The sequence below is a fragment of the Dermacentor albipictus genome, chromosome 3 (assembly GCF_038994185.2).
Source record: "Dermacentor albipictus isolate Rhodes 1998 colony chromosome 3, USDA_Dalb.pri_finalv2, whole genome shotgun sequence".
NCBI classification, from domain to species: domain Eukaryota; kingdom Metazoa; phylum Arthropoda; class Arachnida; order Ixodida; family Ixodidae; genus Dermacentor; species Dermacentor albipictus.
In genome coordinates, this window is record NC_091823.1 from 188,299,815 (window position 1) to 188,313,451 (window position 13,637).

Here is a 13,637-nt window from a genome sequence, read left to right on the forward strand (position 1 = left end):
GGCGGCGCGGCGGCCGCCAGAAGCGGCCCATTCGCCGACGCTGCCGCCATGAGTGCAGGCTCCCCGGATTACCCCTGCTGCTCCCGCGGCGACCTCCGCAGCTGAGCCCGTGTGTGTGTGTGTGCGTGTGTGTGTGTGTCTTGGACCACTGCAGGATGCCCGCTCGTCTCTTCCTCCTCGCCTGCCTGCTGTTCGCCGACGGTGAGTGCGGACCCTGGGCTGCACGACAGCTTGCTGCATGCGCATACCACGTCGTGATGACTAGTCACGCTCCGCAGCATGCGTAGTCACAACTCCAGTGTGCTGTGGAACGGATGATCGCGTAACTGTTGTCGCTCAGCACTGCTCGGCAGGGCACTGTCCTTCGAAAAATATGAACGGCAAGAAATGCAGTAATTTTTAATGTTAGAAGGAACGTCTTATCTTCTAGGCTTTCTGCTATATTTCAAGCGATGTGGCAAAACGAAACTCGCAGTTAGTATTCAACAGGGCACCGCTGGAAACGGCGAGTTATGACTGTGCACGCCTATTTACGGCGTCGGACCCATTCAGCAGAATTAGCGATGCAGGCAGCACAGAAGTGGGGTACACGGCGCGCCGTACTTATTGAACGAGGTTGCGCGAAGTCGTCTGCCAACCGGGCTTGTCGCTAGGCCGGATGCCGTTTTGGCCCAGAAATATTCAGTATATGTGCTGTGACAGATTGCACAGGGAGGAGAAACATCCGTATTTGGACTACACCTGCCGTGCTTTTCGGTATATCCCGACAACTGAACCATTCAGCGAATTTTAAGTTTACACTTGATGCCGGCCGTGCTCATTTGGTTTTAAAACAGTCGACTCCTCAATCATCCTTCCTGCATCGTTGTCATTGATTACATCGGGTATTCGTGCTCTAATCTTTTGGTTGCCTGTGCTTCGGTCGCTTCGGAACTTCAAGAACACCTGCTGAGAGACCAATATTTATTTATTTATTCTCTTCTACTCCTCCTTAACCAGTTTCGTTCGGATCGCATCTAATGTACACAGTGGTCTTTGTAGCATGCGTGTGATAAAAAGGATTCGTGTGTATTGTTTTTAGGCATCTCTTATTTTGTGGCGCAATAGAAAGCATACCATTCGGAATGTCTAGACATGCAGTTTCCCTTCAGAAAGCGAGAACTTTTAAAAACATTATTTTTATTTCATGTAGCCTTTTTAAAAAATTACTAAGGAGTAGGAATTGAATTCTGGGGTATTCCGTGCCAAAAGCATGGTTTGATTATGAAGCGAGCCGTAGTGGGGGCCCCAGATTAATCCCGATCACCAGGGGATCTCTAGCCCGAAGCACGGGCGTTTTCGTCCTCACCTGAATGCGACCGCCGCGGCAGGTATTTGATGCGTCGACTTCGTGCTTAGCCGCGCAACACCACAGCCGCTAAGCCACCGCAACGGGCGGCAAGCACGAGTCGAGACGGTGAGAGGGAATGGGGAAGCAGCTGGTGAGGAGGGGAGTGACAGTGGTTGCCATGCCGTATAAGTGCCACAAAGTTGTGCACAATTTTTAGCCCTATCATATCGCGATTTGCTGCAAGAAAGGTGCAGTAGTTGCCTGATAGCGCTATACTGCCAGTACAGATGGAGGTACTCAGAATGGTTAGAGTCTACAGCAGAATAGAACGACGACAAAAGGAAAACTGCCTTCACGGTGACACAGAAAATGCAACAGAAGAGAAAGGAGAACAATGTGCGACCGAGCTATCGGGCAATATAAAAACCCTGGTTTATTTATTGTTATCCAGTAAGAAAAGAGTAGCCGGGAAATTTGGCCGTCTCGACAGGATCGAATCTCGACTCGAGGCTTTTATTCACAAATCCTGCTAAATTCGGGACGGCTGACGCCCGCAACACTGACTACTGGATGCGATGGTGATGCCATGCCACTAAAGGTGAGAAACTGGCAGCTCAGAGGTTGTCGGCAGGAAGCATATTTTACTTTGTGTGAAACAATGAAATCAGGACCCCAATAGCCGTCATCGGCAAGTTATTGAGTACATTGTTAGTCACCTGTAATATCACGTATGTCGTACAGCCACCGTTTGTGTACACTGCATTTTTCTATTAGCGCTGCTGCCGAAATCCAGGACTTTTGCGCCATGGTCTAGAACCCACAGACCGCGAATGCGACAGCAACTTTCGCACCGCTCCACACACTCGGCGTGCTACTCCGCACATGTTGTGCAGTGGCGGCGCCTTCAGCCAATCAGAGAGGCAGCTGTTTGGTCTAGTCCGAGCTTACAAGATGGCGTATTTCACAAGCCGGTGGAATTTGGCCACGTCCAGAATAACAGTCTCGTGCTGTTGCGCGCAACGTGTCAAGAGGTCAGACGATGCACCACTCTGTTCATCCGCACCAAGGCAGCGATATTTTTCAACACGCGCTGACTGCAAAGGGAAAGAAATTAATCTATGTCGCGAGAAAATTAGAAGCGTATAAAATACAATATTAAGCAACGCATCAATGTATCCAACCAAAATAACTGTACCTGTGCGGGCTCTAGTCACTTGACGGTGCACAGTTCGATTTGCATTGATTTACCGTCAATCGACTGCATCAATCATTTTTGCACTGCTTTTAGAGCCAACGTGATAGTAGCTAACCGAAGCGCACGGTGGCGTCGAACTCGACAGCAAAGCGAGCACCCGAGACGCGCGTGTTGGCCGCTAGTGTGCCAACCGGTTACTGTATTCATGGTCAAGTATTGCATCTTGAGTCGAACCGTGCATGTTTCCACGCTCTCTGAGCGGAGGGTTGAGGGGCGTTTGTTATTCGTGTCGCCGATGGGCAGACGAACGTGCAAGAATGTAGGCCTGACGGACGCGACCATAGTTTTGCTATCGAACTCTAAGGTCAATTCCTTGCTTTCTTTTTCCTTTACTGGTGGCTTTCTTTAACAATATCGTAGCGTTTAAGAATTTTTTCGTTTTTTGTTTCAATACGTATTCGCTGAAAAAGAATTCCTTGTTTCTCAAGGTCCATTATAGGTTAGGTACCTCGAAGAGTTGGAATTATTTACATCAAATTCTGGAAATTTTCTACATTGCAATAGTAAAATTAGTGTCGTAGATTTTCCCTTGAAGGCCGTATTTATGGGTTCATCTGTCAGTCAGAGGTATGCATATTTAGGAATAGCAATTATATGTACATTCCAGGTGAATTTTCGCCGTCGTCGTCAGCTTCGGCGTTGCCGTGATGTTCCGTATAAAGTGCGATAACATCAAGGCAGCACGCAGTGTGCATAGTTATTGATCAGCGCGGAAACAACGGACGACGCAGTTATACGCTCATAGGACGACCGGTGGGGCCCTATAACGTAAAACTATTCCAATATCTTTTTTATTGCAATTTTCTGACGTCAAATTTACGTAACTGCCGACGGAAAGCATCGGATGGGGACCCGCAGCCTTGTCTGAACCGCTGAATCAAATTCTCTCCTCGTTTAGAGGCAGTCACTTTTGTTCGCTTTCAAAACGAGTAGCATTGCCTTCATTCAGCGGTTTTTCGTATCTAGTTGGCTGACAAGAGGCGAGGAGCACGCTCAAGTGGTGAGTGCTGCTCAAGTACCGAGCCTGCTTAGTAAAATTAGATATCCGGATGTAGAGGGAGCTATGCACAAATAAACCCATGCTCTCCGACAGTTGCCAGTAGCCGGTGCGCAGGCGATCGCCGGCAGCCATCATCTATTCCTTTCGAACGGGGCAGTCTCCGGTTATTCAAAAAAAAAAAAAATCCAATTTTCTTCGGCATGCATCTTTAACGTGCACACGCCACTTTAACGCAATGAGTTTTCGTGGTTTTGTCACGTTGAGTGACAGACAAGTGAAGTGGGTGTAGCCTGAAGCATTTGACCAATAGTGGAAGCCTAATTGTGAAATTGAAAGCATATTTAGCGCCAGCGAACAGGGACAGAAGGGAGACTACCACCACAATACAATAACTTCAACAACTTTATTTTCATGAAACAACCACCTATTTAGCCCATGCACAGTGGCGCCACATCATCCAAATTTTCAGCTTTTCAAAAAAATCCGCCCCTTATCTAACAAGTCGACCGAAGGGGCGCTAACACACGTATCACTATTCCGAAAGAAAGCCTCAATATTCTCTCGCACATCTTTATCTTTGTGCTTCGCAAGAACCCCGCAGGACTCGCACGCCAGCGCACAGCCGCATTCCTGACAATGAGTTGACAGATGACCGTATTGCTTCTGACGTTTATACTATGTTTTCGTCTAGACTATGTTCTGGCGCTAAATATATGTCAGTTTACCAACACGCACAACAAATGCCAATAATGGGTAAAGGTGGCGAGTAAAAAATTAATTTTTTTTTTGTTTGGTCTAGTGATGCATAATCAGTGTATACACGTCATATCAGAAGTGGATTAATCGCGGTTTTCGGGATGCACGTGAAGGATAGGCGAAGTTTTTGACCAATCGCGGAGGGCTCATTGAAGAACAGAAACGCTTGCTTTGCGTTGTAGCGCCCTGATCAGCGCTCGTCCTTCGACCTTGTTTTCGCTCTGATTAATAGGTGTGCATGCTTTGCCACTCGTCCATCTTGCTGTAAGTGCGAGCGAAAGCTTGTGAGGGTGAGCCGGGAGGGATGGTGGTGCGGCGCTGTTTTCTCGCAAGGGAGGCGACGGTGCGCGCACCTCGAACGAGTCATGATGATGATGATGATTGATTCATTCATTTATTTATCCAAATTTCTTTGTACAGGGTCAATTTGCTGGTCAATCTAAGCACGCAGTGCTTGTAAAACGACCAGGCAGTTGGTGAAACAACATATTAAATTCATACTAACACAATTAATACATTCCCTCGCATATATACACTGAACACCGTCCAATGCAGTAAACAAAAAAAATAATAACAAGCATTTTGAGTTCCTGTTTTTTTTTTCCTTACACAATGTTGTCAAGAAAAACATCAAAGTCACAACAAAGTTAAAACATCAAAGCGATACATAAACACACCAGTCACTTACAGGACTACAACACAATTCTTTAAAGTGCTGAATTCAAATTATACACAGGTATCGAAGCAAGAACACAAACACAAGTTGAAAACAAAGCCGGTAAACAATTCCGTATGAGTCAACTGGCCTTACCTACTAAATGTTTATTGAACTTGCACACCATTTTCTGATCCCTTTATTCATTTTTCGTTTCGTGTTTATTGTACATAATTCATCACTCAATTCATTAAATGCTGAAGGGACATAGTAGTTCCGGGTTCATGATGATGATGGCAGCTTTATTTATTTTATTTATTTATTTATTTATTTATTTATTTTACAATACTGCCGCTCTCAGCCGAGAGCCTAGCAGACGGGCATGAACACTTTCTTTTCCCGACATAAATACATGTGCGAGTTACACAAAGAATGAAAAAGCAACAATATTCAACAAATTACAAAGGATAAGGTATATAAGCTATACAACAGAACACTAAACAAAGCAGGACAAAATGAACAACAACCGGGGCATATCATAGTCAAAGCAAAAAACGTGAAGTATTGGAAACAAAGAAGTGTATACATTTTTTTTTCTAAGCACTGTTAGTTTAGCATAAAGAGAACAGGGAACAAACATGAGAAATCATTAATAATCTCTTGTGATGAACTCCAGTTGTGAAACGAACAGGGATAAAGAATTTGTCGCTGTTAATGATGAGTTAAGTTCATTCCATTCTCTGATTACTCGAGGAAAGAATGAGTACCTGAATGCGTCATTAGAAAAGGAATATTCAGTTAGCGTATGTTCGTGTTGATGCCGTGTTATTCTAGATTGCGAATATGAAATGTACCGGGTGATATCAATTTTATACTGATGGTGCAGCATTTGAAACAGAAATTTTAATCGACCTTGTTTCGCTCTCGTCGATAATGTGTTGAGGCCTGAGGAAGCTAAGAGACGTGAAGGTGAGTCAGTAGAACGATATTTACTATGAATGAACCTTGCGGCTTTTCTTTGTACAGCTTCAAGTTTAGCTATGTTAGTTGCTGTGTAAGGAAACCAAACTGTGTTAGCGTATTCTAAAATAGGTCTCACAAATGTTTTGTAGGCCAGAAGCTTAATGTTCGTTGGAGCGATCTTTAGGCGTCTTTTTAGATAAAATAGCTTTCGTAGTGCAGTAGTTGTAATATTAGTTATGTGTGTTTCCCAATTGAGGTTTGATGTCAGCGTTATTCCTAAATATTTCTGTTGCTCAACCATGGAAAGAGGCGTGCCATTAACGATATAGGTGAAATGAGAGGGTTGCTTTTTTCTTGTTATTGTCATTGCCACTGATTTATTGACGTTAATAGACATTTGCCACTGGGAACACCACTCGACTAGCGTGTTAAGGGAATCAGAAAGATCGAGATGGTCGTTATGGCTGTTAATTTCCTTATATATCACGCAGTCATCCGCGAAGAGTTTGATTTTGCACCCTATATTACCGGTTATATCGTTAATAAAGATTAGAAATAACAGCGGCGCGAGTACCGAGCCTTGTGGTACTCCAGATGTCACAGGAACGACATCAGATGGCATGTGGTCAAACATAACAAATTGTGAGCGGTGTGTTAGAAAAGCTGTTATCCAAGCAGAAACTTCTCCTTTCCCGATGGCATGCTCCACTTTTTCAATTAGTTTAGTGTGACTCACGCAATCAAAAGCTTTAGATAAGTCAAGTAAAATCATGTCAATTTGAGAACGAATATTTGTACCGCCGGAAATTGTACCGCCGGATAAGGAGGCCCGTAGTCCCCGTCCCCGGCACACAGGCCTTGGGGACGGGGGCCGGAACCTCCGCGATTAGAAGCAAGCAAAGAGGTCTTGACTCTTAGCGGCTTCTTCCGCCAGGCGGATGGCGTGTTGCTGTGGAGTAGCAAGCATGTGCTTTACCACAGCAAGCATGTGTTTGCTGTGGTAAAGCTAGGGAAACTACGGAGCATGTTTTATTAGAATGTGAAGACGTCTACCCAGCGGTCGATTTAGGCACCACTGACCTCCTTGAAGCCCTTGGGTTCAGAGGGAGCAGTGGTAAAGCAAACATGTCCGCAATAGACATTAGTAAGAGGCGACTGAAGGATTGGTGGAAGAAAAGTAGGGAAACGACAAAAGACGGAGACGTACAAAAGCACAGGTCACAATAGGAGATCAGAAAATTTGGGCATGGTAGTTCATAGTGTTGTTTTTGTCTTTTTTCATTGTTTAACCTAGGTAGAATATTAGGCAGTATAGTAGCAAGAGCTTGGTGGCGCAACCCACCGCCCCGTTCCAAAGGGGGCGCTCATAACATCCATCCATCCAGTAGGGTCCTCGCTCCGCAGCAGCGCTTCGCAGGCTTCTGTGCAATTTATGTTTGTATAAGCCCCTGGTGAGCTAGCGCATTCCCAGATTATGTGATCGAGGGTCCCTCTCGCCCCACAGTGTTTGCACTTATCGTTTTTTCTATCATGCATAACATGGTATGCCCAGACCGGGTTTACGAAGTTCCCAGCTTGCAGGCTTAGCCATGCGACTGCCTCTTTATTGTTTAGACTGTTATCCGGTGGTGGCACCAGTCTCCTGCGTAGCCGATAATTTTTGACAATCTCCGTATAATTTTGCAGACGCTCGTCCATGTTCGGGCAGTCTGGCGGTTCCACAGCTACCCGGAAGAAGAGAGCTCGGGCTAACGCGTGAGCCGCCTTGTTGCCAGGAACGGAGGTGTGTGCAGGGGTCCAAATTAGGCTAATGTTTCTGTTCAGCTGTCTACTCTCCGAACCCTTGCCGCTTCCGGCGAGATCCTACCCTTTCCAAAATTCCAGATGGCCGTTTTGCTATCGCTAATTATGAAATTTGCTTCCGTTCCCACGCAAGCGAGCGCTATCGCAACTTGTTCAGCCGTTTCCGAGTTGCGGCTTCTAATAGTGGCAGCCGATACGGGGGCACCTCGGCCGTCGACCACCGAGGCGACCGCCGCACCCGCCTTGCCACTTGCCGCGTACGCAACCGACTTGCTGTCCATTGAATCAAAGCGTTTGATTAGTGCTTGTGCTCTCTTTTCCATCCTCTCCGTGTTGAATATGGGATGCGTGTTACGAGGGAGGTGGGGAATGATTAGATTTTCTAACGCCGCCTGCGACGTCATCAGTCACGAGCGCGCCGGACCCTGCTGCGGCGTCTCGCGTGCAGCCCGCAGTCACGTGCCACGGATCGAGTGGTCTCCCGTTTCTCGGGCTCTCGCGCCACTCACGGAACGTGATTTGAGAAGATCCCCCGACTTTTAGTAATGGCGCGACATTAGCATCACCATGCCTAACAAGTGCTGTGTTCGCAACTGTCGGGCTAATTATGACCTAGGATGCAAGGGGCGTGTGTTAGCTTTAATAATAATAAATTATAATACCTTTATTCATAAAAACATGTGGTACAAAGTGCCAAGGCATCAGGAAAAATGTTGCTACAGAAGCAACTTGACTGGTCCTAATAACCAGAAGGTCCAAAAGGCAGCAGACAGCAAGGAGCGAGAAAAAAAATGAAGAAAATGAAAGGAAAAGAGGAACAACGAAAATGGAGAAAGGAAAGAGTAATGGCATGTAGTACATAGATCTCACTTAAACAATTTGCTTCACACATGAAACAGCTCGGGAAAAACAAACAATATAGATATATAGATACACAAAACTCTTAAGAAAAGCATTAGGTACATGGTTAAACCCAATTAATTCTTGGGGCAATAGAAATTATACAGGTCTCTGCCAGAACACTTTCGTACATCGATGGACGCAGATCTGAGATTATTCAGCAGAGTGGGGAGAGTGTAACAAGTCATTTGGTTACCATAGGTTGAACGCACATGCGGCACATGCCAGTATTCCGGGGACCTGGTGTTAAAACATGGGATGTTGTGTTTTAATCTAGCCAGACATGAAGCAATGCTTAAGTTTTGTTTGGTTTCTTTTAGGTATCCAAGAGCAAGGGGGTAGTTAGACATATCACTGGCTTTAAGTACCCGAAGTTTTTTAAATAGGGGCTCAGATGGGGAGTCAAAGGGCATATCACTAATTACGCGAACAATTTTCTGTTGTATTACAAGCAAATGGTTAATATTTGTTACAGATTTGGTGCCGCAGATAAGGCAGCAATAATGAAGGTGGCTCGCAAACAAAGCATTATAAATTAACATGTTAATCTTCCGAGGCATGTAGCGAATAGCGAAAACGCGTCCAGTAATTTGGGAGAGTTTGATTGCAACAAAATCAATATGATCGCTCCAGCTCATATTTTCATCAAAAAAGACCCCGAGTGTTTTCACAGAAGGGAAGAGTTCAATTTTAGAAGACCCTAACACCACGCCCCTATAAAGACAGATATTCTTATTTTTCGGTTGAAATAAAACTGCCTTTGTTTTTTCAGCGATGATCTTGAGACAATTTTCTAGAGACCATAAATACATTTTTTCCAAACAAGAGTTAGCCACTGACACTAGCGCCGAAGCATCGTTGGACGAAAATAGGACAGTAGTGTCGTCGGCATAGATTATGAATTTGGCATCGGCATCAATATTAACGAGATCATTGGCGTAAAGATGAAATAAAAGAGGCCCAAGGATACTGCCCTGGGGAACACCTGCCGTAACAGATGAAATTTCGGACGATGTGTTGTTAATGAACACGTATTGGCATCTATGCTGCAAGTATGACCGAAATCATTTTAAGGCGACACCCCGGGTACCATAGTAGGTAAGTTTATTTAATAATAGTTCATGACTGATGGAGTCGAATGCCTTACTAAAGTCAATAAATACCCCGAAAGTAAGCTGGCGGTCCTCAAAATTTTGTAAGATGTATTCTTTCTGCTGAAGAAGCGCAAGCTGAGTCGATCTGTGTTTGCGAAAGGCATATTGCGAGTCAGTTAGGAGGTTTTTAGTTTCAAGGAAGTTAGATACACGGATAAAAATTATTTTTTGTAAAGCTTTCGAAAAGATCGCGAGTATAGAGATCGGTCTGTAGTTTGACATAGCTATATTCAAGAAAGGTGATAAATCAGCTAACACTTTTGCAGCTTGCGTTTTACGTGGGAAGATAGCGAGTGAAAGGTTATAAATATGCGTTAGCACTGGGGCAATTACATCGATAACATATTTAACAGGTGTCATCTGCAAGTTATCTATATCACACGTGCTACTGTCTTTTAGATTGTAAAAAATACAGATAAGTTCACCTTCATCAGTTGGCCGGAGAAAAACGGTGTCATGAGGCGCGGCTTTAATATAACGGCAGGCACTGCTATTTGTGGGCAACGTGCTAATGTTTGTGAAATAATCATTAAAAACATCAGGTAACATTTCGGGGCTAACATCAACCCCGTCTTTCTTAATAATAACAGGGAGTAGGGCATCAGGTGAATGACCGAGTAACGAATTGACCTTCTTCCATATTTTCCTACTATCACTCGAACAGGATTCGAAATACTTGTTACTATAGCGAATCTTAGCAAGCCGCAGCTGCTTATCGAGTTTATTACGGTATCTCTTAAACGTGGCTAGATGTGCCATGTCACGGGACACGATGAACTTGTTATATAGACTATTCTTTTCTTTTATTTCTTGGAATAAGTCTGCCGTGATCCACGGTTTTCTTATCTTTGAGGAGCGCTTTGTTCTAGTACGAGTCGGAAAATGCTGATCGTAAAGCACACAAAAAAGGCCCAAGAAAGTTTCATACGCGAAGTTAGCACATTTTGACTGAAAAATCGAACTCCAGTCAATATGTCGCAGTTCATCACGAAACTTCTGCATTCGCAAGAGTGTAATTAGCCGAGTGGAAAATTCGCATGGGGAACATCTTTTAATTTTACGGTTTACTCTGAAAACAATTGGCATGTGATCACTCAGAACAGAAGAACAGACACCAGCTTTGCTATTGCACTCAGGGAAATTAGTAATAAATAAATCAATACAGGTGGCTGTGGGGCCGGTCACTCTTGTCGGCACCGAGATAACATTTTAAAAACCGTAGGAATGTAGCAAGAGCTTAAAGTCATGACACAAAGGGGTTAATGCAAGTAGGTCAATATTAAAGTCGCCACCCCAAATAACTTCATAGTGATTATTAGAGGTATAAGTAAAGAAGTTTTCAAGGAAGAGAAAAAAACGCTCAGTGTTACCATCAGGCGGCCTATACCATACAGTAACCAATAAGTTTGAGCATATAACTGAAAGGACCTCGTAATCTTTGGTCACGGTACAAAAATCTTCTATACGCTGCACTACCAATTCGTTTCGAACCAGAATGCTAACTCCACCGCCACGTGTAATCGTCCTTGACTGCTTGAAGCATCTGTAGTTCGGAGGGTGCCAAACTACCGAGTTTTGGTGGTACCACGTTTCTGACAGCATGATAAAATCGAAAGAGACGCTTAGACTGCCAAGAAATGCGTCGAGCTCATCATGTTTATTGCAAGCAGACTGACAATTCAAATGGACGCATTTAACGCCATCTCTGTGTGCAGGCCCAAAGTAGTTAAACAAGTCAGAAGGGCACACCCAATCAGCACAAGACATGGTTGACGTATACAAATACAGTCACCAGGAATTCAGGGAACTAGTTTGGCAAGGTCACTGGGGCATTTCATCAGGTGCGCGCGATCGCCCTCTTCTTTTCGAACGAAAACTTTGCCACTTCGGTTCCATGCATAGCAGAAATCGTGCTCATGCGCCCATGCTTTAGCCAACTTCAGTAGGGCCCTGTTTTGCGTAGTTAGGTTTTCCATCATGTATGCGCCGTTCTGAACAGTTGGCAAAGCCTTACGTTTACCGAGCCATTGATCCCTAGTCGATTGATTCGAGAAGCGGACGAGGATTCCAGGAATCTTATCTGAGCTAGAGGGCAGCCGGTGGATCGCAGATACACTTTGCTCAGTTAATGGTGCAAGCTGAAGTTTTGACGCAATAGCGTTAACCTCTGACATTAAAGATTCCTTGTGTTTTTTCTGGATGCCATGAAGCTCAATGTTTAGCTTCCTGCTGTGGTATTCCAGGTCGTTAACTGCACAAGAAACCTTTTTTATTTCTGCGCAGGCACCGATTTCCTCAAGTTTGGACACTCTGTTGTTCAGGTTCTTAATTTCGACGTTGTGCTTCGCAACATTAGAAACAATGGTGTCGTATTTCTTGGCCATCATGCTCAGGAATTCTTCCATGTCTTGAACGACTTATTTTAGAGGAAGCAGTTCATCAAGTTTGCGGTTGATGTCAAGTAGCACGGTGGCAATGGCAGAATCATCGCTCTCTTTCTGACTTGAGCCGCAAGTTTTGCAATGTTTGCGGCAATCCTGACACTTCCGCATTTTTTTTTGCTCTGCTCCCTTTGATTTGAACGTGGATTCGGAAATCCCTGAACATGAGCCTAAGTAATAGGCCCCGAGACATTCGCAACAAGACATTGAGCGTTCATCAGTATTGATGTTCCCGTTACATTTAGTGCATATAGTATCTTGTAACGATGTCATGATGTCACAAGCATACGCAAAAAAAGGAACAGAATAACACGGATATTACGAACACATAGTCTAACAAATGCAAGATGGCAGCAGCAGCAGCGAGAGCGCACTTCAGAAAACAGAGCTCGGGTTTACGGAATAGGGTTTAGACACCAACCTGAAAAAATAGAAGCGGCGTTCGTGAGAGACGAGTTCACGTCCAGCTGCTGCTGCTGCCAAATGACTCGTTTCACTGTGATGCCGCCGCTTTTATGGCCCAAGGTGGCGCCGAGATCCCGGTGACGTCGTAGGTCAGTCAATTTCACGCCTGGTGTAGATACGTCTGGGCATGCGCAGAGCAGCAGAATACTGGTTGGTGACGGAGGCCCAATGATTAGGAATCTTCACAAGCCCCAGGAAAGCCAGGACGACAGGCGCCGAAACAGCAGCAGGTAGCTGAAAAAAATGGAAGCGGCGTTCGTGATAGACGAGTTCACGTCCAGCTGCTACTGCTGCCAAATGGTCGAGAATTTCTTCGGGAGAATGCCCTGTTCAAAACGTAGGTACTCTTTACATCACAAGAAGATCTCACTCCTTTTTATGTTGTCAGGAACATAATCAGAATTTATCCGCGAGCCTTCTATTTTTATGTTGATCGCAGAGCATCCTTTCAAGCCATCAGAGATGTTTAAAATATTAGGCTCGCACAACTTCCCAGACATGCTTACACTTTATTACGATAAGGTCATTTTCCCTCGACATTAAAATACTGAGTGTGAACTTTGTCTTGCTAATATATAATACTGTTCCCCTGGCCTTAGAGCCATCGGCACGAAGCACAACCTGTCAAACGGCAACATTTGCTGAGGTTATACTGAAATGGTAGAAGGATGTCAACACGAGAACTTCGCGATAAGGAAAACAGCTGGGAGACCACTATCCAGAACCAGTGTTTTCAGTAGACGATCTAAACGTCAACTTCCTCTATAAACTCCTTCAGTGGCTAGAACTGTGGAAGGAAAAAAGGATGAACTATAATATTATTATTATTATTGTTATTATTATTATTATTATTATTATTATTATTATTATTATTATTATTATTATTATTATTATTATTATTATTATTATTATTAT

General features: G+C 44.4%; 1 protein-coding gene across 2 annotated transcripts in view; it reads left to right on the forward strand.

Annotated features, from left to right (window-relative positions):
• The window catches only part of LOC139057684 (uncharacterized), a 504,738-nt gene continuing 491,101 nt past the window's right edge, over positions 1–13,637 (forward strand). For both annotated transcript variants that reach the window (XM_070536400.1, XM_070536401.1), the window contains exon 1: positions 1–201. In XM_070536400.1, the coding sequence (XP_070392501.1) occupies positions 156–201 (46 nt within the window). In that variant the 5' untranslated portion in view covers positions 1–155. The remainder of the gene's footprint in view (positions 202–13,637) is intronic.